Source organism: Tupaia chinensis, unplaced genomic scaffold, assembly GCF_000334495.1.
Source record: "Tupaia chinensis unplaced genomic scaffold, TupChi_1.0 Scaffold000361_2, whole genome shotgun sequence".
Classification (NCBI taxonomy): Eukaryota; Metazoa; Chordata; class Mammalia; order Scandentia; family Tupaiidae; genus Tupaia; species Tupaia belangeri.
The window spans coordinates 2,650,321-2,675,065 of record NW_006159858.1 but is presented as its reverse complement, the minus strand read 5'-3'; the positions used below and the strand labels follow the sequence as shown (position 1 = coordinate 2,675,065).

The 24,745-nt window shown below is 39.8% G+C and overlaps 1 protein-coding gene and 1 pseudogene across 1 annotated transcript in view; one reads left to right on the top strand and one right to left on the bottom strand.

Annotated features, from left to right (window-relative positions):
* The window catches only part of LOC102490052 (aldehyde oxidase 4), an 82,980-nt gene extending 72,835 nt beyond the window's left edge, over window positions 1-10,145 (bottom strand). Inside the window, exons 1-2 of the mRNA XM_006153083.1 lie at window positions 10,092-10,145; window positions 6,180-6,237 (exon numbers count right to left, since the gene is read on the bottom strand). Of these exons, the coding sequence (XP_006153145.1) occupies window positions 6,180-6,237; window positions 10,092-10,145 (112 nt within the window). The remainder of the gene's footprint in view (window positions 1-6,179; window positions 6,238-10,091) is intronic.
* Window positions 733-5,756, top strand: LOC102484188 (cytochrome c oxidase subunit NDUFA4 pseudogene; annotated as a pseudogene).
* Window positions 10,146-24,745: the final 14,600 nt, after the last annotated feature.

Genomic DNA, 24,745 nt, shown 5'->3' with positions numbered 1-24,745 from the left:
GAAGAGAGTCAAGGAAAAAGGCTGCCAGACTGCTAGATACACATAAAAAGCAACACTTTTTTTTTTTTTTTTTGAGAGGTTTTTGCTATAGGGTGTGTGCACTTGTCAGAAAGACAGAGAGACAGAGAGAGAGAGAGAGAAAGCAAGAAATCACCCCCCAGGGAGGATGACCACACCGCAATCCTTTCTCCTCCATTCTCCTCTCGGGATCTTGGGCACGTACGCACACGTGCCCAGTGTGAGTTTAAGCCACCAGGTCCAGGACTAGAACCGCAGTTGACTATATGGGAGTAGAGCAACATAACCATTACGCCACCTGCTGGTCCCTACTTTTTTTTTCTTTTTCTTTTTTTGAGTTGTGTACTAAGTTGGACAAGATAGCTTGCTTAGAGAGACTGTTCAGCTTTTTCCTTATAAATAAGTTCATTGATGAAAGGTAGGAGGAAATCCAGATGCATTTCTGAGTTTAAAATTTTTTTAGTATTAGGTAATAATGTGGCACTCCTAGTGGGTTTAGGGAAGGTCCTTATAATTGAACACATTAATATTTCTGCAGGAACCATATGGATGTGCACACTAAGACTGCATGGAGCCTCATGCCAGTTAGGATAGGGTTTACGCTGAAATGGCTTCTGAAAATGTCTGTTAAATTCAGACTTATGGAAAGAGTTTTTAGTCGCTGGCCTGGCAGATTTGTTGTTCTCTTTCAGACCAGGGTCCTCCACTGTAAACATGCTCTGCCAGATCTTGTGCCAGGCCAAGAAGCATCCGAGTTTGACCCCCCTGTTTATAGTCATTGAAGCTGGAGGTACCGGGGCAGCACTATATCTCATGAGTTTGGCAAAGTTCAATCTCGATGTCTCTTGGGACAGAAAGAATAACCCTGAACCCTGGAACAAACTGGGTCCCAATGTTCAATACAAGTTTTACTCAGTGAAAGTGGATTACAGCAAACTGAGGAAAGAAGGTCCAGACTTCAAAATGAAATGTTTCACTTATAAAGGAAGGTCTTCCAGAAGCCATCTGCACAATTTTCCACTTAACCAGGAAATATTTCTCCTCTAAATGCATGAAATCATTTTGATGTGTTCAGGTTTACACTGGTTAATAAATACTTGAAACTTGGTATGTGTCAGCATTTAATGCCGAAATTCTGCTCTGAACTTTATAACTAGGGTATAGGAAATAAACAATTAGAGAATTTCTCGAAAAAATCAGACTTATGGATAGTGGATTCCCGACCCAGGTCACGTTACTACTGCCAAGTTAGTTTGTGTGCAGAACTTAGAGACTTCCCCCTGAGAGTCTGAACTTTCCCTGGTGTAGTAATATAATGCATTTGCATCTTTAGGGGATTAAATAGTATTAGTTTAATAACCATGACTCCTGAACCAGTAATGTCAACAAGCACCATGTACCTTCTCCCTGTAAGACATTTGCGTGTTTTCCACAAAGGGAGAACAAGTAATATATGTAAATCCTCTGCTTTAGATTCTCTGAGAATCTGCTTGAATTTGTTTGAGATCTTTTCTGAGGAAAGTTTTAATAGGATTTCATGGGTGGAGGTCATAATTGGGTTGGGCGCTGGTTAAGACTAATTTTCATCTTGAAAGTTTCTGTCTACGAAGAAGTAAGAAGGGCTAGGACACTCCTGGTTGCTGGAGTAAGGAGCTGAGAAATTCCCTGCAACTCCCTGGAGGAGCTGCACACCCCTCTCTTCTTTGTTCTTCTGTCCCTCGTCGAGCCAGCTGTGCCATTTCAGGGCCCAAGACTGTTCTATAAGTCAAGCTTTCCACCTTTAGGCAGAAGGATAAAAGCTATGTGGGTCTTATCTACTATAGTTAGAATTCTCCATTGAATAAGGGGTAAAAGGCAAGGCAGTCAGTCCTTCATTTCTGCTTCTGTTGTCCTGGAATTTCCAAGTGAAGAATGTAATTGCCATCTGGCTCAAAGATAGGGTCACTTTTCTTGTTGTCTTGTACTCTGTGATGCATATTTAGAAGTTGCCCCCAGTGAAAAGTGAAAAATTGAGGAGATAGCAGGTGGCGTGATGGTTAAGGTGGCTAGATCCCACATGGTCAACTGGGTGGTTTGATTCCCAGACACAGAGACTTGGAAAACACACCGGGTGTGTGTGCACATACTCCCACAATCCCAAAATGGAGGGGATTACAATGTGGCCATATCCTCTGGGGAGTGATTTCTTACTTTGTCTCTCTCTCTCTCTCTGGCAAGCCCATGTGCCCTATGGTAAACTTGGGGCGGGGGAAAGGTGAAAAGTTGATTTAGCTAGCAGTTTTGTTCTCTGGACATCCAATAGCTGGGAAGATGTCCCCATCCTCCCTCCTCACTAGAAGTGCTGACTCAGTTACTTTCATATTCCATTGTGCCTATATATTATCTGGCACAATGGAATATGAAAGTAACTGAGTCATCCTTAAGCTCCTCATTGGGTAGGGTTGCCAGATAATATATAGGACGCTCAGTTAAATTTGAACTTCGATAAACAAAGAATAACATTTTAGTGTAAGTACATCCCAAGCACTCAAATTCAAATTTGATGGTGTCATTGAATAGAATGCCTTTGGCCTCAATCTTTAGTTTGCCCTGAAGCTTCTCCCAACCCTTGTCTTCTCCTCCCTCCCTCAGCTCACCTTGAGTGCTCTTCCTTATATGCCCACAACGTAGCATTCAGTACACCCCATCTGTCCATTTCTTGCCTTGTCTGCCTCACTGGGATGAGAGCAGAGCATGTGCCTGTCTAGATTATATCTGAACATTTGCTATTTGATAAATTTGTTAGCTGAATGAAATGAAAAACTGTCTTGAGAGGGTCCAGCAGGTGGCGTAGTGGTTAAGACAATGGACTCCCACGTGGCTGACTATTATTTGAGTCCTGAACCTGGAGGCTTGAAACTCATGCAGGGCATGTGTGCATGCATGCCCAAAATCCCAAGAGGAGAATGGGAGAGAAGGGATTGCAGTATGGCCATCCCCTCTTGGAGGTGATTTCTCGCTTTTTGTCTCTCTTTCTCTCTCTCTCTCTCCAGCAAGTACACATGCCCTATAGCAAAAAAATGTCTGTCAAAAAAAATTGTCTTGAGAAATGCAAGAGATGTCAAGGCTGCAGTAAAGGTTACATGAAGGGCAAATGTTTGGGAGTGCTTCCAAGATGTCCCATGTCCCCAGTTTTATCTAGGAGCCAAGATCTCAGAGATCAAGCAACCCCAATCCGTTGCACCCTCATTGCCCCAAGTAGCTGTGGACCACCTTTGTGGTACTTTATCTGATCAGACTGCTTAAAACCAGGCCAAGAGGTGTTGATGGAGGGGTCATACAGAATCCTGCCCCAGCATGTCTGGGCAAGGCAGTCAGAATGGGCGTGGTGACTCAATGAGAGTTTGGGGCCTCCCAAAGCTCCTATGAGGAACAAGGAAGGAGAAGAATGGTGGTGGGAGAGAGAAGGGAATGGAAGGGAGATGACAGTACCTCCAAACAAACCTGCTCTTTGTGTGACTGTATTCACCTTAGAAATGACATCTAAGCCAGAGCCCAGGTCAGCAGCAAATTGGGGTTTTGTGGAAGTCTGAAGTTTTAATAACATGAAAAACCTGTTTTAAAGGTGAAATATACACACATGCACACATATATATATATATATATATATATATATTATGAGTAATAATATATGCATATTTAATTATGAATGTAAATGTAGATGCTGGGCTTAGAAGGGGCCATTGGAGTCCTGTTTAAATTAAAGTGAAGCAGGCCTGCACTATATCCAGAAATAGTCATTCCTTGTATTAGCCATTCATGAGAACCATCCACTTGAAGATCAAGTTAAAAATAACATTCCTGGGGACCAGCAGTTAGCATAATGGCTATGTCACTGGACTCCCATGTAGTCAACCGTGGGTCACATCCCGGACCTGGTGGCTTAAAATTCACCCCGGGTGCGTGTGCATGCATGCCCAAAACCCTGAGAGGAGAATGAGAAGGTGCGGCATGGCCATCCCCCCTGGGGGCTGATTTTTCACTTTCTGTCTCTCTGTCTCTCTCTGTCTGTCTGGCGAGCGCATGTGCCCGATAGCAAAAACCTCTCCAAATAAATAAATAAATAAATAAATAAATAAATAACATCCCTGACTCTATCCTAGAACTGCTGACTCTAATCAAAAGTTAGGGATTTGGGAGTACCAGGTGAGACTTCTTTCTCCAGGACTACTTGTTTATAGTAGGTTCTAGAAAGAGGTGTTCAGAGTGGGTACTAGGGAGAGAGGAAAATGAGAGGACAGGGTTGATCTGGCCATGTTTACTTGAGAGTCCATTAATTTTAGATTGCTCCGGGGATAGATGAATTTCCTCATTTTCAAGATGTCTAGAGAGAACAGAGCAAAATATGTAGTAGACTTATCTTGACCTTTTTGTTTGTCCGTTTGCTTGCTAGAGGGCACATGTGCCCACCAGAAAGAGAGAGAGAGAGTAAGTGAGAAATCACCCCCATGGGGGACGGCCATGCTACAATCCCTTTTCTTCCCAGGATTTTGGCCACACGTGCACACATGGCCTGCAAGTCTCTCAAGTCACTGGGCATGGAACTTGAAATGTGCAGTTGTCCATGTGGGATCCAGTTGCCTTAACCAACACACCATGCTCTGCTGGCCCAAAATAAGTAGTAGATTTAGAAAGGATTTAAAAGTGGAGTGAAGGGTTTGAGACTAATAGTGGGATTTTGAAGATGGCTGGGCCAGTGAGGGGGGATCTGGAACATTAGGAGGCCATATTGGTTAGAGTAGAAAACCAGATGGCAATGGTGTTAAGTAGTGAGACACGGAGTCTGGAGAGAAAATGAGGCATCAAGACCAAACTGTTTCTTAGGGAAGTTTGGCAAAGGAAGAACAGGGGGAAGTGAAATAGTGTTTTCAGAAGTGTATATTGGGAGACAAAAAAAAAAAAAAAAACAGAGAGAGAGGAAAATATGGCCTTCTCTACATCTGGATCCCTAGAGCCAAGCACAGTGCTAGGCACTTCATAGGTGCTCAGTAAATATATGTTAACTATAATTTTGAGATAATTAGAGTTTTGAGACCAGTAGATGGTGTAATGGTTACATCACTGGACTCCTACATAGTCAACTGTGGTTTGACCCGGTAGATTCAAACTCATGCCAGGGACATATGTGTGCATACTCAAGACCCCAAGAAGAGAATGGAGGAGAAGGGATTGCTGTATGGCTATCCCCTCTGGGGGGATAATTTCTCGCTTTCAGTCTCTCTGTGTCTCCAGCAAGCACATGCTCCCTATAGAAAAACAAAACAAAACAAAACAAAACAAAAAAAACAGAGTTTCACAGGAAATTGCATAAGCAGGACAAATAGTCCTGTATACTCGTCAACCAGCTTTCTCCAGTTGATGGCACCCCACAAAGCAATAGTACAACAAAACCAGGAAATTGCCATTGGTAAAGCACAGATAATTACATTACAGAACTTACTCAGATCTCACCTTTCACATGCACATGTATATAGTTCTATGCAATGTAATTTTAAATATGTATTGTAGATTTGTGTAACTACTGCCACAAACACTGCCTCATATTACCCTGTTATAGTTGCACCCATGATCAAGAAAGTTTTCTTGAACAGCTATTTACTGAAGCTCAATTGACAGTCTTAAAGGACTGGAGAGTCAAGGCCAGAGGCGGAGAGCTGAGAGCAGTAGATACATGTTGGAATTTTGAAATACATCAATAGAACTTCTTCTCTAATGAGGGTTATGAAAGTTGAGTGCAAGACAATAAGATGTCCCGGGAGGTCCTATTGTCAGTGACATGCAACCCTTAACTTCTGGCTGGACACAAGTTTGGGTAGATATTTTATACTAACACTCCTGAATATAAAATTAGCATCAAGATGACCAGGGGCCTCAGAAGTTACTTCCAAAATGAACATGCTCGTACTTCCCTTGGTGATTCTTTTGGTTTTGTTCAAGTAAAAAATGCAATGAATAATGTACAAACATATCACATTTTGATGCAGTCTCTGAACTCCACTAGATTATATGAATGGAACACAAGGTCTATTATGAGAGCAACCACCGGTAATTTTCTTGATGAGTCTTAGCATGTACAAGTTTTACTGTCAAGTTCGATCGATTATAGTAAAACAAAAGGATACGGCATTTCCTCAGGTAGAACAGTAGCCTTACTTCAGGGTCAGCATTCTTTTCTATTACCTAATTGTGAAATGAGAGAAGGCATTTAAGACAGATCGTTTCAACAGGTTATGGTAACTATTCATTGTTTTGGTGGCATGTTTTTGATAACTGGTGGCTTTCTAAAGTAAAATGTAGCAAAGAAAAACTTCTCAAATGCTTGGAACAAGAATTTTTTAGAAATAGTGGAATGCTCTTTCCATGTCTCTGAATTTCCAAATATGTATGAAAATGATAGATTCTAGATTTTTTTTTTAAACTTACCTGAAAAGGTCCTGGATGGGGAACAGACTCATGCATTCTAAAACTGATCAGATACTTGTGGTCATAAAAAGTCAGAGGAGACATCAGTCAGAGATTTCCTAACATGAAGGTTTGGTTTTCTACCTGTGCTGCTAGGAAGCCACTCCCGTTTCCCCCAGTGAAATGGAGGTGTCAGGATGCCAGGATGATGTGAAAGGAAAGTAGAAGGGGTCTGAATCGCAGTTCTGCCTCTCACAGAGAGCTGCAGGCTGCCCTCCCTGGCCAAAAGTGATCCAGACACTTCCTCTGCTGGGAACAATCAGGCAAAGATAGGGAAGAAGGGCCAGCAGGTGGCATAATGGTTAAGGCCCTGGACTCCCGCATGACTGACTGCTGTAGGAGTCTAGACAGGAGACTTGAAATTCACACCAGGTGCATGTGCGTGTGTGCCCCAAATCCCTGGAGGAAAATAGAGGAGAAGGGAGTATGTCATGGTCATCCCCCCGGGAGGTGATTTCTCCCTATCCTTCTCCCTGTCTCTCTGCTTCTCTCTAGCAAGCACACATACCCTATGGAAAAAAAATTGGAGAGAAATTTACTTGAAAGGGAAACAATATTGAATCCAGAAAAGGAGGACATCATTCTAGTAAAAAGTATTTCTTCTTATTTTTACTACCTCAGAAAAAGATAACAAACCACATTTTTTCTTCATAAAATGCTTCCAGTTTCTAAGTCTCCTTTCCAGTCCTCAGAACACTTGTTTGGCCACAGATGAGCTCAGAATCCTCCACTCAGAAGACTAAGCATAGGGGTGTCACAGAGGCAAAGCATTATCATTACATGTTCTTTAATGCCATAAGTGTAGCTGTGGAAATCATTTCCGAAGGTGGAAACAAAAGGGTATGAGTATGGACATAGCAGGGTGATTATGCCTTATCCCGGTCTCCTGTGTACTGGGGGAAGATGGCCCGTGACACGGTTCTGTCACAGAATGGGATACTATTCTGCTACAACCTTCCAGGTAAATAAATAACATTCCCCAATCACTTTAGCAGCCAACCTATGTAACATTTGAGTAAAGGCTGTCTCCCTCAGTCATGATGATAACTCAGGCCCCAAAAGTGTGAAATATGGCAAAGTTTCAAGAGAAGAAGAAAATCAAGATTAGACTTTGGGAGATTAATTAAAAGCTTCCAGCTGTAATTCTGGTTTATTGAATACATAGCATGGCAGTTATTTCAAGTATTTCAGTAATATGTGAGAAATACTCTATTTAGGAAATAAATTTGCTTTCAATAGGAAACTCACTAGTTATCAAAAAGATGAAAATGAAACCATCGATGAGACATATTTTCTGCCCATCAGATTAGCAACACTTTGATTCTATTGGCACATCATATATTGGCAAATCATATCTCATGCAATGAGTTGTGGGAAATGTAACTTGTGTAGTATCCTGGAACTTGGCAGGACCTATGAAATCACTCTGCTGCAATCTCACACAGAGATTCTCCTGCCAGTGTCAGGGAAGAAATAAATCGTAATAAGTTCACTGTAGTATTTCTTCAGGTAAAAGGGAATTGGAAGCCTCCTTGGGTCTATCACTAAGACTTAAAAGGAAATGAAGGAGATATGCACTGTGAGAACTATACATTCAGAAGTCATGAGTCAGGTCTTCAAAGAACAATGGATAGATCTCAAACACGGTGCTGAGTTGTAGAAGAAACAAAAGATTTATAAATCACAATACCAATTGTGTAGGCTAAGAATACAAACACACTATATAACTGTTTCCAGGATAAATCTATGTTTCTAAATAACTCTGTAGGAAGTAGATCAGAAAAGGTCTGCTTGTAGCAGTTGTGCGTTGGGAGTTAGATCCAACATGACTGACCAGAGTTTGAATCCTGGCCCTATGAGCTTGAAAAACACACTGGATGCATGTGTGTACATACTAAAAATCTTGACAGGATAGAGAAATGAAGGAAAGGGGATCATGGCCTGATCATGCTCCATTATGGGGTGCTTCCTCTGTCTGTCTGTCTTTTCTGGTGCATACACATGCCCTCTGGCAATTAAAAGAGAGAGGAGAGAGAGAGAGAGAGAGAATAAGAATAGACAGACTCACGGGCAGCCTCTCTTCCCTGCTCTCACCTTATGATCTCAGCAACATGCCCACTAGATACAGCTCCTGGACCTCGGACCACCACACTATGAGCTGAATAAACTTCTTTTTAAAAGAAAGAAAGAAAGTAGATAGAGGATATATATTTAAAATGCACAAGAGAGGATGCATATGGAAGAGGAAAAAAGAAGACAGGGAATAAAAAGAAAGAATAAATTAATATGAAACCAAAGAGGAACTTTGTCCAGATTGGGTGATGAGCCATAGATGGAGGTGTGTGCTTTCCTCAGCCTATGCCCTGGGAAGAAAAACAACAGCACCAACAAATGCTTCAAAGAGTTTAATGTATTTCCTCCAATTCTGTGATCTGCAACTTGTCTTAGACATTTGTAAACCTGGATGAGATAAAAGCACCAAAATATAGGATTTGAATGAAAAAGAATAGAAGCCTGGAGAGGGAATAGCTTTTCTAGTTTAGGTATCAAGAGAGCAATAGTTTTATTCATCAACAAACGCAAAACAACAAAGGCCATTTTCCTCACATACAGAAGTTTTCCGTTTCTGAATTATCACATTCACTTGGTAATTCATTTTCCCATGTTCCAGTTGGCTTCAGGTCATTTAAGATCACAAAACCTAGACTTTCTTCATTCTTTCCTTTCTGTTTCACTTTTTATCTATGCGTGTGTAGGTTTTATAAACTTGGCTTTTCCTTTGTTTGAGAGGTAAAATCCCTGAGAATTCTCGCTGCTATTAAAGGTTGGCTTCCTCCTTGAGAAGGAACATCAGTTTTTTATTGTAACTAAGACTAGAGAAGCAAAAACATCCTGACAGATTGCTTTCTAAGATAATTTTCCATTTTATTATTTTACTTTTTTTTCTAATTGCCTTGATCAGTAATACATGCATTCTAACTTAAAACATCCCAGACTTTTTATTTACTCATTTCCCTCATTAAAGCGCAGAGTTGAGAATAACTGGTATAGGTTAAGCCTTATCTGTTCTGCAGGGGAGAAACCAGCCTTATCGCATTGCTCAGGCAGGGGGCACTTCAGCCTCTAGGTTAATTGATCAGCCTGAGGGAATTTATTAAGGCAAAACAAAATAATATGAGAGTTCTTTGCTATTATTATCCCTAGTGTCACATGCTTTTTATTAAAATGGCATTGGTGAATTCAAGTAGAGCTAATATCTGAATGAAGGTGAGTTGATATAGTTCTTTGCACCTGTGCCCTAAAGCCCTACTATTGGAATTCACTCTCACTGTAATACAACAAGTGAAAGCATGATTTTTTTCCTACTGATTCCAAAAGAAAAATGAGAAGCAAGAGAAGACCCCCACACTTTAATCATTTTGCACCCAAACTTGAACAACCCATGATCAAGTCATATCACTATATATGACTTGAAAAAGTCAGAAGAGAGAGGTTAAAGATATAAGAAATGGCATCGTGGCGATTGTCTTTTTACCCCTGGTATATGAAAATTAATTTAGTCATAAACTTACCTTTCTTCCATTCACAAAAAAAATCAGCTCATCAGAATTGGGAACGGAAGGCATTGTATCAGGAAAAAGAAAACGCCTTCGGAGGACAGAGGGTTTTTTTTTTTTTTTTTGTAAAGAGATGTATTAGAGCAATAACTTGGATGCCTATCAGTCCTGGGGAAGCCCAAGCTGTCACAGCAGACTGACACAGGGTGATTTATAGCCACTTTGCTAAACAAAGAGCACCAATCATGGCTCTCTGCCTGCCTGCCCCACCCACTCACCATTCGCACAGCTCCAGGTGGTTTCCTGCTTCTTTCTCATGAGCAAGCCAACTCAGCATCTTTTGTGTCTCTTTTGGAGTCCAAGACTGGTTTCCCCAGGAGACTGTGTTTAATGCCAGGGACTAATAAATAAAAAGCGAGTTTTGTACAGGTTTTTTTTTTTTTGTTAACTAACCAAGCTGTAATATAAAACAATGAAATGCTATCAACACTCATGAGACTTTCTCAGGTTTTTCTTCTGTTAAAGGGCGTGGGGATATTCCACTATGTGTACAGCTGAAATCTTTTCAAAAACATGTATCTAAAACTTGATTGTAACAACTTGTGAGTACATTGTCTTTCGTTAGTCTCTCTTGTACTCATTCATTTTTCCAAAAGTAGAGGTTCAAGGCATCAAATACTTGAAACCCCAAACATGGATGTAGGCTTGTCTTCTGCTGGAAATTGTTCTCAAGATTCCGTCATACGAAATAGTTCAGTAAAGTATTATCATCATCATCTTCACTTGACAGATGAGGAAACGGTGACAAAGAGACACAAGGCAACTTGCCTAACCTAACACAGGGACAGAGTTGCTCCAGAGTCTATATCTTTAACCTTCTTCCTGGGCTGCAGATGAAAGCATGGTAAGGCATGAGGCCAGGGGAGTACCTAGTGGCCAGATTAACCAGAGAGATTTCAAAATATGAAGGGAAGTCTGTTTAACAAGATTCTTCCTTCCTCCAAAGGATGGGTCCAACAGAGATGCAAGGAGTTGGAAAAAGACATGAGGCACTAATGTCATATTGTTTATTGACAGAGTTCAGTAGGAGCTCATAGAGCTCTCACTTGGCTCACAAAGCCAATAGCAGTCCCATAAGTGCTTCCTCACTCTTGGAGCTAGTATGCATGTGGGGAAGGCTCAAAGAGTGGCTTATTCCCTCTTGGAGAATGGAGCTGAGCCAAGACAAGACTGAGCCAAGACAAGGCCATCAGTACTGAGCTAGCAGAACCAAGGCCAACCAGAGCAGGCTAGTTAGCAGGGCAGAACAGCTAGTAGGGCAATGCTATGCTAGCTGACCAAGTGCTCCATTCATCTTAAAGGGACTGCAGACAGTAGTGGCTCATTGCCAAAACCAAACTATTGCATATGCACATGAGTGTTACATTTAATGGTGTAAAACAGCAAAGTTATAATTATTTAACAAGCATGCAAGTGCAGTATATCCAATAACATAAATTGTTTAACCTGTGGTCTTCAAACATAAGATAGGAGGTGAGGGAGACCGACTAAACCATCCTGACTCCATTTGAATACAAGATCTTCAAGAGTTTTGAATAGAGCATGATAGGATTTAAGTTTTTAAAAGATTGCTTTGATTGCTGCTAAGAATGAAGGGGGGTTGGGCAAGTGTGAAAGATCATTAGAAGTTGTGACAGTGGCAATTGGGACATCTGCTCCACCAACGGCCTTGCTGCATGGTGAGCTATTTGTAGCTGGGAGGCTGTGCTACAGAGACCATGACTCAAGCTCCCCGCCCCCCCCAACACCTTTGAACTCTCAGGTATGTTAATTGGGGCTTGTAGAAGTCCTCCTTTTCCCACTCCCCATGCTCCCTGTGCCATTGGGTCATCCATCCCAGCAATGGGCCTTGGTGCAGGTTGAGCCATTTGAGGCTAGGAGGTTGTGCTGTAGAGACCTGGCTTCATCCTCTTCCCCACATACCTTCGAACTCTCAGGTGTGTTAATTGGGACTTGGAGAAGCCCTTTCCCTACTCCCCATGCCATCTGCCCCAGAGACATGTCTGGCTGCACTGAGCGACAGGGAGACTGAGCTGCTTAGAGACTGCGGCTCATTCCTTGCCACACGCCTCTGACATCAGCAGACTTCAGGCTTCCCTAAAGTGTAGACTTCAGCATTTCCTGAAGCACACAACATGCATTAGGCACTGTGTGAACCCTTCTGTCTTCCTCAATTGAAGCTCAGCAGCACAGTTCCAGGTGCACCTGTCCTCTGAAAACTGGAAGGACTTCAAATTGTCCAAGTCCAGAGACAACAGTGTAGGCTGCTGGGTGAGCATCAGGGAGGTAAAGCAGCAGAGAGATCGCCAATCACCTCCTCCTGCACACCTTTGAGCACTCAGAATTAACTTGAAGAATTTAGGAAGAAACATATAATTCACCTGGCGACTAGGAGCCGTTACAGAGGCACAAGAAATATGAGAAACCAAGACAATATCTCTCCCCCAAGGCAAATCATCAATCCGTCATCAACCACAGACAATACTATAGAACTCATGGAAATGTCAGATAAACAATTCAGAATATTTGTACTGACAAAACTAAATGAGATGAAGAGAAAAGAGACAACGAACTCCAGAAGATGCAAGGGAAAAGAGATAATGAGCTCTAGGAGATGAGGAAGTTCTTTCACAGTTTGAAAGAAGAAGTAGACACCATAAAAATGAATCAAACAAAATGTTATAGATGAAGACTGTAATACAGGAAATCAAAACCTCCCTCAAAGGTATTAAAAACAGATTAGATTACTCAGAAGATCAAATCTTAGATATAGAAGACATAACCTCTGACCTAGAAAAAATTATCAAAGAGACTGAGAAAATAACCAAGGAAAATGAAGACAATATACAAGAAATACTAGATATCATTAAGAACCCAAACATTTAGATAATTGGTATCTCAGAAATTGAAGAAAATAATAAGGACATTGATAATCTATTCTATTAAATCCTGGAAGAAAACTTTCCAACCTAGAGAGGCATTCAAATATCCAGGCCCAAGAATTACAAAGGATCCCAAATAGAATCAACCCAAGAAGATCTTCTGCAAGGCACATCATAGCCACAAAGACAAGATACTAAAATTGGCAAAAGAGAAACATCAAGTTACTTACAAAGATTATCCCATCAGGTTAACATCAGACCTCTCATCAGAAACAATGTAGGCAAGGAAAGAATGGGGAAATATATTCAAAGTGTTAACTGGAAAATAATTTCAACCAAGATTACTATACCAGGCAAGATTATCCTTCATAAGGGAAGAAAAGATAAAAATATCATATAGACAAAGCTTGAAAGAATTTACCAGCTCCAGGCCAGTTCTTCAAGAAGTTCTGAAGGGAGTGCTATACTAGGAAAACTAAATTCAGACAGACAGATATAAGAGAACAAAAAGCAACCCCAAAATGGCTAACTTAATGATATGAGCAAGTCTGAAAATATTGATAGTAACATTGAATGCTAATGGATTAAATTCTCTGATCAAGAGACATAGAGAAACCCTCTATATGTTGCCTACAAAAAAACACACCTCTTAAAGACATACATAGACTAAAAAATGAAAAGCTGAAAAAGAGTATTCCATGCAAATGGAAATCAAAAAAGGGCTGGAGTTGTGATACTCATTTCAGCCAACATAGGCTTTAAGACAAACACTGTTAAGAGACAAAGAAGGGCATTATAGTAGTAAAAGGGCTAATTCATCAAGAAGACATAATGCATAGAAATATCTATGCTCCCAACTCAGGAGCACCCAAATACATGAAAGAAAGCCTGCTAGAGCTAAAGTAGAGATAGGTTGCGACACTATCATTGCTGAAGATCTCAACACCCCACTATCTTCTTTAGATGGATCTTCTAGACAAAAAATAAGTAGAGATACAGGATATGATAAATCACATGATCTTGACAGACATCTATAGAACTTTCTACCCTAAGACCACAAAATATACATTTTTCTCATCCCATCATGGTACCTTTTCAAAGATTAACCATATTGTAGGGCACAAATCAAGCCTTTACAGATTCAAAGGCATAAAAACTATATCCAGGATCTTCTCTGACCATGATAAAATTAAACTTGTTATTAATTTCAGGAAAAATCTTTGTAAATACATAAACAACCTACTCATGAATGACTTCTCAACTACTAACGAAATTAATACTAAACTCAAAAGATTTATGGAAACAAATGATAGCAAATACAAGAGTTTCCATAATCTATGTCTATGGGACATTACAAAAGCAGTCATATGAGGACAATTAATATCAACTAGTGCATATAAGAAAAAGATGGAAAGGTGGCAAATAGACCTAACATCATGCTTCAGGGAATTGGAAAAACAAACAAAAAAATCCCAAAGATGCCAAGAGAAAAGACATAAGAAATATTCAAGTAGAAGTAAATTAAATAGAAAATAAACAAACTATACAGAAAATAAATGAAAGCAAAAGCTGGTTCTTTGAAAAGGTTAACAAGATTGACACACCATTAGCTAGACTAATTAAGAAGAGAGAAAGGAACCAGAATAGACAAACTGGCGATGAAACGGTCAATTTCACAACAGACACAATAGAAACACAAAACATCAGTAGAAGATACTATGAAAGACTATATGACAAAAAACGAGAGAACATGGGTGAGATGGACAAATTCCTGGACACATATAATCTACCAAGATTGAATCAGGAAGTCATAAAAAGCCTGAATGGACCCATGACAAGCCATGAGATTCAATTAGTAATAAATAACCTCCCAACAAAGAAAAGCTCAGGTCCTGATGGCTTCACTTTTGAATTCTACAAAACTTTTAAAGAAGAGTTAATCCCCATTCTACTCAAGTTATTTCTAAAGATCCAAAAGAAAGGAAACCTTCAAAATTCATTTATAAAACCTCCATCATTCTCATTTTCAAAACAGATAAAGACTTGCCAAAAAAGGAAAACTACAGAACAATTTCTCTGATGAATATAGATGCAAAAATTCTCAACAAGATACTTGCAAATTGTATCCAACAACATATAAGAAAGATTTTTAATCACAATCAGGTAGGCTTTATTCTATGGATGCAAGGATGGTTCAACATATGGAAAATGATAAATATAATATACTATACTAACAGAAAGAAAGATAAAAACCATATGATCATCTCAATTGATGCGGAGAAAGCGTTTGATAAAATACAACATCCTTTCATGATTAAGACTCTGCAAAATTGGCATAGAAGGGTCATTTCTCAACACAATAAAAGCCATGTATGAAGAACCTATAGCTAACATTACACTAAATGGGGAAAAATGGAAAGATTTTCCACCAAAAACTGGTTCTAGACAAGGCTGCCCACTTTCTCCACTGCTTTTTAATATAATGCTGGAAGTCTTAGCCAAAGCAATCAGAAAAGAGAATAATATAAAAGGCATTCAAATAGGCAAAAAAGAGTTGAAAATATCTTTATTTGAAGATGACATGATGGTATACATAGAAAACCAAAAGTTATCATGAAAAAAACTTCTCAAAGTAATAAATGAATACAGTAAAGTGATTGGATGCAAAATGAACATCCAAAAATCTATAGCATTTCTGTATATGAACAACAAGCTGACTGAGGTAGAACTAAAGGAAGTAATCCATTTTATCATAGTCATAAAATATATAGGCTACCTACCCAACAAAGTCGAAGGCCTTTACAAAGAAAACTATATTGAAAATAACAAAAAAAAAGTGGAAAAAAATCCCATGTTCCTAGCTTGGATGAATTAATATGATCAAAATGGCAATTTTACTCAAATTAATCTACACATTTAATGAAATTCCAATTAAATTACCAGAGACATTCTTCATAGATCTAGAAAAGACAATCATACAATTTGTCTGGAATCATAAAAGATCCCGTAATGCCAAGGTAATCCTGCACAAGAAGAGTGGAGTAGGTGGTCTATCACTCCCTGACCCCAAAACATATTATAAAGTTGTGATAATCAAAACAGCATGGTATTGGCACACACACACACACACACACACACACACACACACACACACAAAGACAGGGGGCCCAATAGAACAGAATAGAAACCCCAGAAATAAACCCCAAAACATACAACCACTACATTTTTGACAAAGAATACCAGTTAGTCCAGTGAGAAAGGAAAACTCTTTAGTAAGTGGTTCTGGAAAAAACTGGGTATCAACCCACAGAAAGATGAAACTGGATCCCCATCTTTCACTATTAACAAAAATCAACTCAAAATGGATCAAAGTTCTGAACCTAAGACCTCAAACTATAAAACTACTGGTGGAAAACTCTGGGGAAACTCTGAGAGACACTGGGATAGGCAAATACTTCTTAAATAAAACCCCCACAACACAGGCAATAATCCCCAAAATAGACAAGTGGTATTACATCAGATTAAGAAGTTGCTGCACAGCAAAAGACACAGTAATTATATGAATAGACAACTTTCAGAATGGGAGAATATTTTTATAAACTATGCCTCAGATAAGGGACTGGTAACCAGAACACAAAGGGAACTCAAGTGGCTTACCTGAAATAAAATGATTAATCCAAGTGAAAGGGAACTCAAGTGGCTTACCTGAAATAAACTGATTAATCCAAGTAAAAGATGGGGAAATGAGCTGAACAAAAAACTCTCTAAGGAAGACATATACACATGCCAAAAAGCATATGAAAAAGTGCTCAACATCCATCATCATAAGGGAGATACAGATTAAAATCACAATGAGATACCACCTAACCCTTGTCAGAAGGGTGAAGATTAAAAATACAAGTGATAAGTATTGGCGGGGTTGTGGTGAAGGGGAACTCTCCTACACTGCTGGTGGGAATGTAAATTGGTCCAGTCACTGTGGGAAACAATATGGAAGTTCCTCAAAGACCTACAAATAGAACTACCACATAATCCAGCAATTCCACTCCTGGGTATTTACCCGAAGAACAGGAGAACACTCAGTCAGAAAAGTGCTTGCATGTCAACATTTATTACAGCATTATTCACAATTACTAAGACATGGAACCAACCCAAATGTCCACAGAGGAATGCAATGAAAAAGTGTAGCACATATATTTTATGGAATAGTATTCAGCCATAAAAAACAAGACCCTGGCATTTGATAGAAAGTGACAAATATGGAAGATTTATTGCTGAGTGAAGCAAGTCAGGCTGTGAAAAAGAGACATTGATGTCTCCACTTAACATACACTGATGGCACTGTATGGCAGAGACTGAAAGATAGGAGAACATAAAAGCATCGAAATAGTTATGGACTCTAGAGACAGTGTGGAAGGAGGGTGAGAGAAGGGAAGAATATAGAAAAGGGAATTAGGGAGAAAAAAATAGAGAGGTAAGACATTTGTGGGACTCAAATAGTTTATTACCTGTTTATGCTAAAGTGTATTCTCAACTGGACTGATCTGAGGTGTCAAAAAAAGAATAAATTTCCTTCTGCTTAAGGGCAAAATGGTCATAAATAAGTATAATATAGATTCTAAAATTAAAAAAAGAGAAGTTGTGACAGTGGCACAGTCAAGAGATTATGAAACATGGACCAGGGATGAGTGTGGGGAGTGTGGGGAAAGGGACGGGTGTGTTGGCAGCTCGGATGTGGTGAGAGGAGAATCCAGCTTTGGGGCTGAGCATTTGGGTGGATGCAACTATCTTCTACAGCATGCATTCTATTTGGCCTTGTTAACATATGAATGTAAATAGCAAGTGAGCTGTTGGATATTTGGATCCATCTTTTCTGCCTTCTGTCTTGACGAGAGGGAGGGCTCCAGGTCTAAGATGGAATTTCACCTCAGAGATTCTAATCTTTCAAGCTCTAGATATCTTCTCACCAACTGAGAGATATGGCCACATACTTTCCTGTCCTGATGGGAAAAAGCTGCAAGTATAACAGCCTTACAGAAGGCAAGCATCTGGTGGGTTAAAAAGACAGAAAGGCCTGTGTATCTGAGTGTGGATAGCAAGACAAGGTGATGTGAGAGGGGCCAACAGTTAGCGTAATGGCTATGTCACTGAACTCCCATGTAGTCAACCACAGTTCGAGTCCCAGACCCAGTGGCTTAAACTCACGTTGGGTGCATGTGCATGCATGCTCAAGATCCCAAGAGGAGAATGGAGGAGAAGGGATTGCAGTGTGGCCATCACCCCTGGGGGGATGATTTCTTGCTTTCTGTCTCTCTGCCTCTCTCTCTTTCCGGCGAGCGCATGCGCCCTATAGCAAAAACCTCTCCAAAAAAAAAAAAAAAAAAGGTGATGTGAGAGAAAGTCAGAGACATGCCAGTGGCCAGGACAAGAGGTTGGAGGTGGGCAGGGAAGCTGTCAGTGTTCTGAGCTAGGATGGAACTCAATGTGATCTATAGTAGGTAATTCCATGGTGAATAGGTGAATTATTTCTTGTAAGAGAGTAGCATGTAAATTAGATCTGAAGTCATTACTGTGTATCCCAGACTAGAGGTGAGAGTGGCTTAGACTAGAGTCCAGGGAAGTGGCATTGGAGTCAGAGGGAAAGGAACAAACAGGGCGTGGTCCACCCCACAATCCTTTCTCTTCCATTCTCCTCTTGGGATTCTGGGTTCACATGTACACATGCCCAGCATGTTTTTCAGGCTGCCAGATCTGAGACTCGAACCATGAAGTTGGCCATGTGTGATCCAGCCACCTTAACCATCATGCCATATTTTATGGAGGAAAGGGCCCACAAAAGCAAAAGTGCTGAGTGCCTTAGGTCATAGTGCAACCCTACCTCTGCCTTAATTGTCCTCTAAATGGGTCACATCCTGTACTGCCTCTACAACAGAAGGACTAAAGACAACCGGGGGAGGTAGAGTTCAGTTGAGAAATATTTGCAACATTGCTTATCCATAGACCTAACCCAGATCCTTTAACTTCACTTTTAATCACTAAGTTGATCAATTGCCTAATTTGTTGATTGCTCAATTGTCTAGAGTAAGGTGGCCCAACAGAATCACTAATCATTTCACGGTTTCGGTACCACATTCCCAGCAAACTTCTACATGACCAGGTGTTATATCTGACACCTTTTGATTCAGCCAAACTTAATCTGAGGAACTTCACTTCAGTGATCGTGTCTATGGCTTGGGTGCCATATTGCATCATGTGCATCACCAAGACAGACATGAGACTTTTCGGACCTGATATGGCAAAGGGGTCTCTGTATCTGGTTGTGTTCACCACAACCTTGACCTAATAGCCAGGCTAAAAGCCTCCCTATTGGAATTTTCCTTTATAGTCCCTCAGACTCATTTTACTGACTGCAACTGGGATGACCAATGAAAAACAAACCAGAATGTCATTTGTAAGTCCAAATTCCCATTGTGTTTTGCTCTGTGTTTGGAAGAAATAAAGGTGCTACCATACCTACATTATCTGGAGGTCTATCCCTGGAATCCCCTGCAGACCCATCCCACTTATGATGCTCCAGGACAGCCCTCTCTCAGTTCTCAGACCACACACCGCATTTCCCACCCACAAGTCTTAAGTTTGCTATTTCCTGGCACCATCTGCTGCAGTCCCTGGCCAATGTCTCCTGATCCATCAGGGCACAGCATGGTGCTCCTTTCTCAAAAATGTTGTCTCTGAGTCGCCCCAATTAAAAGTACCCTGACATATCCTGACTCCTACTGTCTTCTTCTTAGCATGTCTCAAAGCTTGAAATTACATCTGTATGATTATTTGTGTCATGTGTCTCTCATAGTGGCTGGAAAATCCCACTAGGACAGGGTTTGTATTTGTCTGATTCACCACGTGTCTCCAATGTTTAGCACATCAAGAGGGTTTTTTTTTTTTTTTTTTTTTTTAGAATGACTGAATTCATATTGTAATGAGATCCTTATGCTAAAGATTTAGAGCTGATACTAAACCTGAGCGGGATGGCTGAAGACAGTTCATGTTCTCTCTGGACTGTCTTCTGGGAGAGTGCTTGAATCCCCTGCTATGACTCCCATATTTCATGTCAGGCCTATTAACACATATCACAGACAGGACTTAGCTTTTGCTTAGGCATTAGCTGAAGAGAAAATCTTTTAGTATAAAATTCCTATCAATTGATCTTTTCTGAAGTCATGGTTTCTCTCCAATTTGATTTACAATGGAATTGTAATTTCTGGATGACTGTTTTACTTTTTAGTGAGAACGACTGAATAACATGGGAGCTCCATCTTGAACGTCCTGTATCTGTGATCTCTTGGGTAGCTGCATTCTCTCTGCAGGAGCTGTCACTCTCTGTGGCTGGGCATTAATGAAAATATTTATATTCTGGAATAGCAAATAGTTAAGAATTAATGTTTATAAAGCGCTTACTATGTGCCAGACACTTTTAAGCATTAGCTTATTTAATCCTCAAAACAAATGAATGAGGCAGAAACTATTATAATTTTCACGTATAGATAAGAAAAATGGAGGCATGGAAAGTTTAAGTAACTTGCCCAAGGTCATAGTGTTGTAACAGAGTCAGGATTCAAGCCCAGGCAGCCTGCTTCCAGAGTCCTGGTTGGTAACTTACATGAATCTGTGTCTCCCTGGGGATTTGTGAGTGCCATGAAACTTCTGGGCAGCTTCATTCATTAAACACCATATCGAAAGAAACAGATAGTGAGTAGCTCAGAAAATCCATCTCTTTGCCTACTCCTCTTGCAAGTGCAGTATTGCAGGTAGATGGTGAATACATGGAAAGTTCTCCTGGCCTTTCATTTGTTCTAAAGTGGGAGCAGTTGCTTAGTGCTTTGTGGAAATGCAATTGGCATACACTGGGCTGCAAGTAAGTCAGATGTTTAGGGGCTGATGCTCCATGTTTATCACATGGCGAGCACTGCTTGTGGCCGGGACTCAGAAATAGCTATAGGAAAAGAAAACATGACTGGTGTAGATTCCTCCGTTAGGGCTCTTGCATGTTTTCTACACTGAGGTCAATTCCTCCAATTTAACAGTAGATATATAAATAATTAAATGCACCCAGGAAAATAGAAAATAGAGGAATGACACTAGAAAAAGACGATCCAAACTTAAGTCTAACATTTAGACTGTAAAAGCAGATCAAGAGCAAGAGTAAAGCATTTTGTGGCCATTGGCACTAAAGGGCAGCTGGATTTTCTCTGAAGTTTATCTTTCTTGTTTACTTCTTTCATTGACTCGTGCTGTCCTACTCCATATCCTTCTGGTCATCTGAAACTGCCTCACAGCCTGAGTCCCATTCAACAATCCAAACCTTGCTGCCTTGCCAGTATTGAGAGATTCAAGCGTCTGCTCTGTCCAGCTTTTCTTTTTTGTTTGTTTGTTTGTTTGTTTGTTTTATTTTATTTTTCTTTTGTGCCCCCATTTTCATTATGCACTTGCTGAAGAGTAACAGAGAGAGAGGGACAAAAGAGAAAGTGAGTAAGCCTCCCTACCAGGGAGGATGGCCATGCTACAATCCCTCCTCCTCCATTTTCTTCTTGGGATGTTGGGCACACATTCAAACATGCCCCAAATTGGTTTTCAAGTTGCCAGGTCTGGGACTCGAATTGTGGGGTCAGCCATATGGGTCCAGCTACTTTATTTTCCACACCACCTGGCTGGCCCTATATATATATATATTTTTTTTTATGGAGGAAAAGTCCCACAAAGGCAAATGTGATAGAACCTAAGAAGGTCAGAGTGCAACCCTACATTTGCTTTAGTTGTCCTCTAAATGGGCCAGATCCTGTGCTGCCTTAACTATGTCATGTGGCTGGCCCTCATTACTTGTCTTGACTCTCTAATGTCATAGCTCATGTTTGTGGTTGTTTTTTTTTTTTCAGTCTGTTCCTTATTCAATTCTATCCTTGATTGCAATGCAATCAAACTGGAAATAATAAGACAAGCAAAAAACATATATAACCACATGTAAAATTTAAAATAAAATTCTAGATATTTCAGTTCAAAGAAGGAATAAAATAGAAAATATTGACTGTAGAAAAATCAATGACAATGAAAAGATTATATGTCTTAATCTATGAGGTGCAACTAAAGTTATTTGGGAGGAAATTTCACAACTTTCAATGTTTTTTATTAAGCTAGAATGATTGAAAATAAAGAACTAACCTTCACATCAAAAAGTTAGAAAAAGAAAAAGAAATCAAGAGAAATTAGGAGTAGGTTTGTTATATACCTATATATATACCTAAAAGCAGAATATATATATACCTAAAATATATATATACCTATATACCTAAAAGCAGAATAATACTTAAAAAATGGGAAAAGAGTAGAACCAATAAGTAAGACTCCATGTTTTCCTTGAAAAGTCTGATAGTATAAATTTCTAACAAGTCTGATTAAGGCTGGGGGCTGGCCCTGTGGTGTAGCCATTAGGTGCTGCTCAGAGGAAGCTGCATCCCACATGGCTGACTAGGATTTGAATCCTGGCCCTGGCAGCTTGAATAACATGCCAGGCAAAAAGGATTGTAGCATGATCAGGTTCCATTGTGGGCTGTTCACACTTTTTCTCTCTACTTGTACATATGAACTCACTCACTGACGTAAAAAATGTGAGAATTCAAATAAAACAAAATTAAGAATAAGAACTAAGATATAACCATTATACTCAATTATTACCAACAATTTATAATAGGACAAATGTACTTCAGTGGGAAAAAAAGAATTGAATATGATATGTAGGTATCATGGAAAACAATTTATTCGTTAAAAAGTAATGGCCACTTCTATGTGCACGGTGTGAAGGGCTCTGACTCAGGATGAATCCGCCCTAGGAGGATTTCTAAAGTAGTGTTCTCTCCTTGTTCTCCTCGTGTCCAGACCCTTTCCTTCGGCCCATGTAGCAAGGATTTTTTTTTTTTTTTTAAGTTTTCTCTGGTAGTGTCATTAGTTTCCTTAAAGCTTCAATACTTCTTTCATCATTAAATCCAGAAATTCTTCTATTTGAAGCTCTTAACAGGTAGAAGTTAGTTTTAAACTATTTCTTTCTCTGTGGTTTATATATATGTGCATGGTCATCAAATATAAGACACAGTTTCTTTCCTCAAGAAACTAAGTGCACATAATGATTCAATAAAAATGACAAAGCAAGATTCAGTACACAGAGACAAACTTGCAGGGTTGCCATGAGACCTGAGGTGGGTGGAGGAGGTGAAAAAGCTTAACAGACTGGAAAGTGGTATGTAAATATTAATTACTGTGTTACTGCCATTGCTGCAATCCCAGCAACCTATAACCTATTCCTGGGAACTTATATAGTATATAAATTGCCTCCCTAATTTCCTACTCCTGCCACTAAGCTTCTTGTGACCCTCACATAAGCCACACTTTTTTTAAAAAAAATATTTATTTAATTTTTTTTGTCATTATTATTTATTTTTTAATTTGATCAGAGAGAGAAAGGGAAAGTGAGAAAGCAAGCCACCAGGTCCGGGACTCAAACTACAGTTAGTGCCTCAACAACCACACCACCTGCTGGCCTCCTCACTCTTGAACTGAAAATGGTAGGTCCATGGGCCAGCCTGTGGCCTGGTGGTTACATGAGCTGGATTCCACATGACCAGCTGTGCAGTTTGAGTCCCAAACCTAGTGGGTTTGAAAAACATGCTTGGCATGTACGTATGTGTGCCCAAAATCCTAAGGGGAGGTAGAAATGAAAGAGAAGGGATTATGGCATGACCATTCCCCATGGGAGGGTTAAGAGTTTTTTTTGCTTTTCCTCCCTCTCTCTTCTAATTTCTCTGCAGTGAGTGGTGCAAGTGCCCTCTGGCAAGTTGAAAAAAAAAAAGAAAATGGTGGGTGTAGAAAGGAGAGACTACCCAAAGGAACAAGTGAGAGGAAATAATTGGAAATTCAAAAAACATTTAGTGATTTATTGAGTCAATGATGGCATAGAATTGTCATATGGTATAGAATCAGCTTGTTGAAAATCATGGCCACTACGTTTGTATACATAAAAACTGGACAGAAAGAACTCTGCTGTTGTGTTGTTCAGTACCTGAGCATTTATGTTACACTACTACAGAGTGGACTTTTTTCTTTTTTTTTAGATTTTTGCCATGGGGCAAGTGTGCTTGCCAGAGAGAGACAGAGAGAAAGTGAAAAATCGCCCCTAATGACCACACCCTAATCTCTTCACTATTCTCCTTATGGGACTTTGGGCACACACACATATATGCCCTGTGTGCTTTTCTTTCTTCATTTTATTTATTTTTAAAATTTTATTCTAATTTCTTTAATACAATCACATATGTCATTTAGCTTGTAAAATGAATGTCCAACATAAATACATTTCTCAGCAGTCCAGTTGGGGATACTGTACATGTTATCATCAACAGATGATAACCCATTTCTTTGTCTATAAATGTCTTGTCTCTCTATTTTTCTCCTTAATGTTTTTCCTCAGACTCTCTTTCTTCTCCCACCCTCTTCACACACTGTATCTGGTATCTATAACCATTTTCTACATTTCTATATCCTCTAGTCATTCAGTTTTGGCCATAGAGTGTGGACAGTCGGTATGTATTAAGTAGAGACATACAATGTCTCTCCTTCATAGCCTGGCTTGCTTCACTCAGCAGTAAATCTTCCATATTCATCTACTTTTTGTCAAAAGCCAGG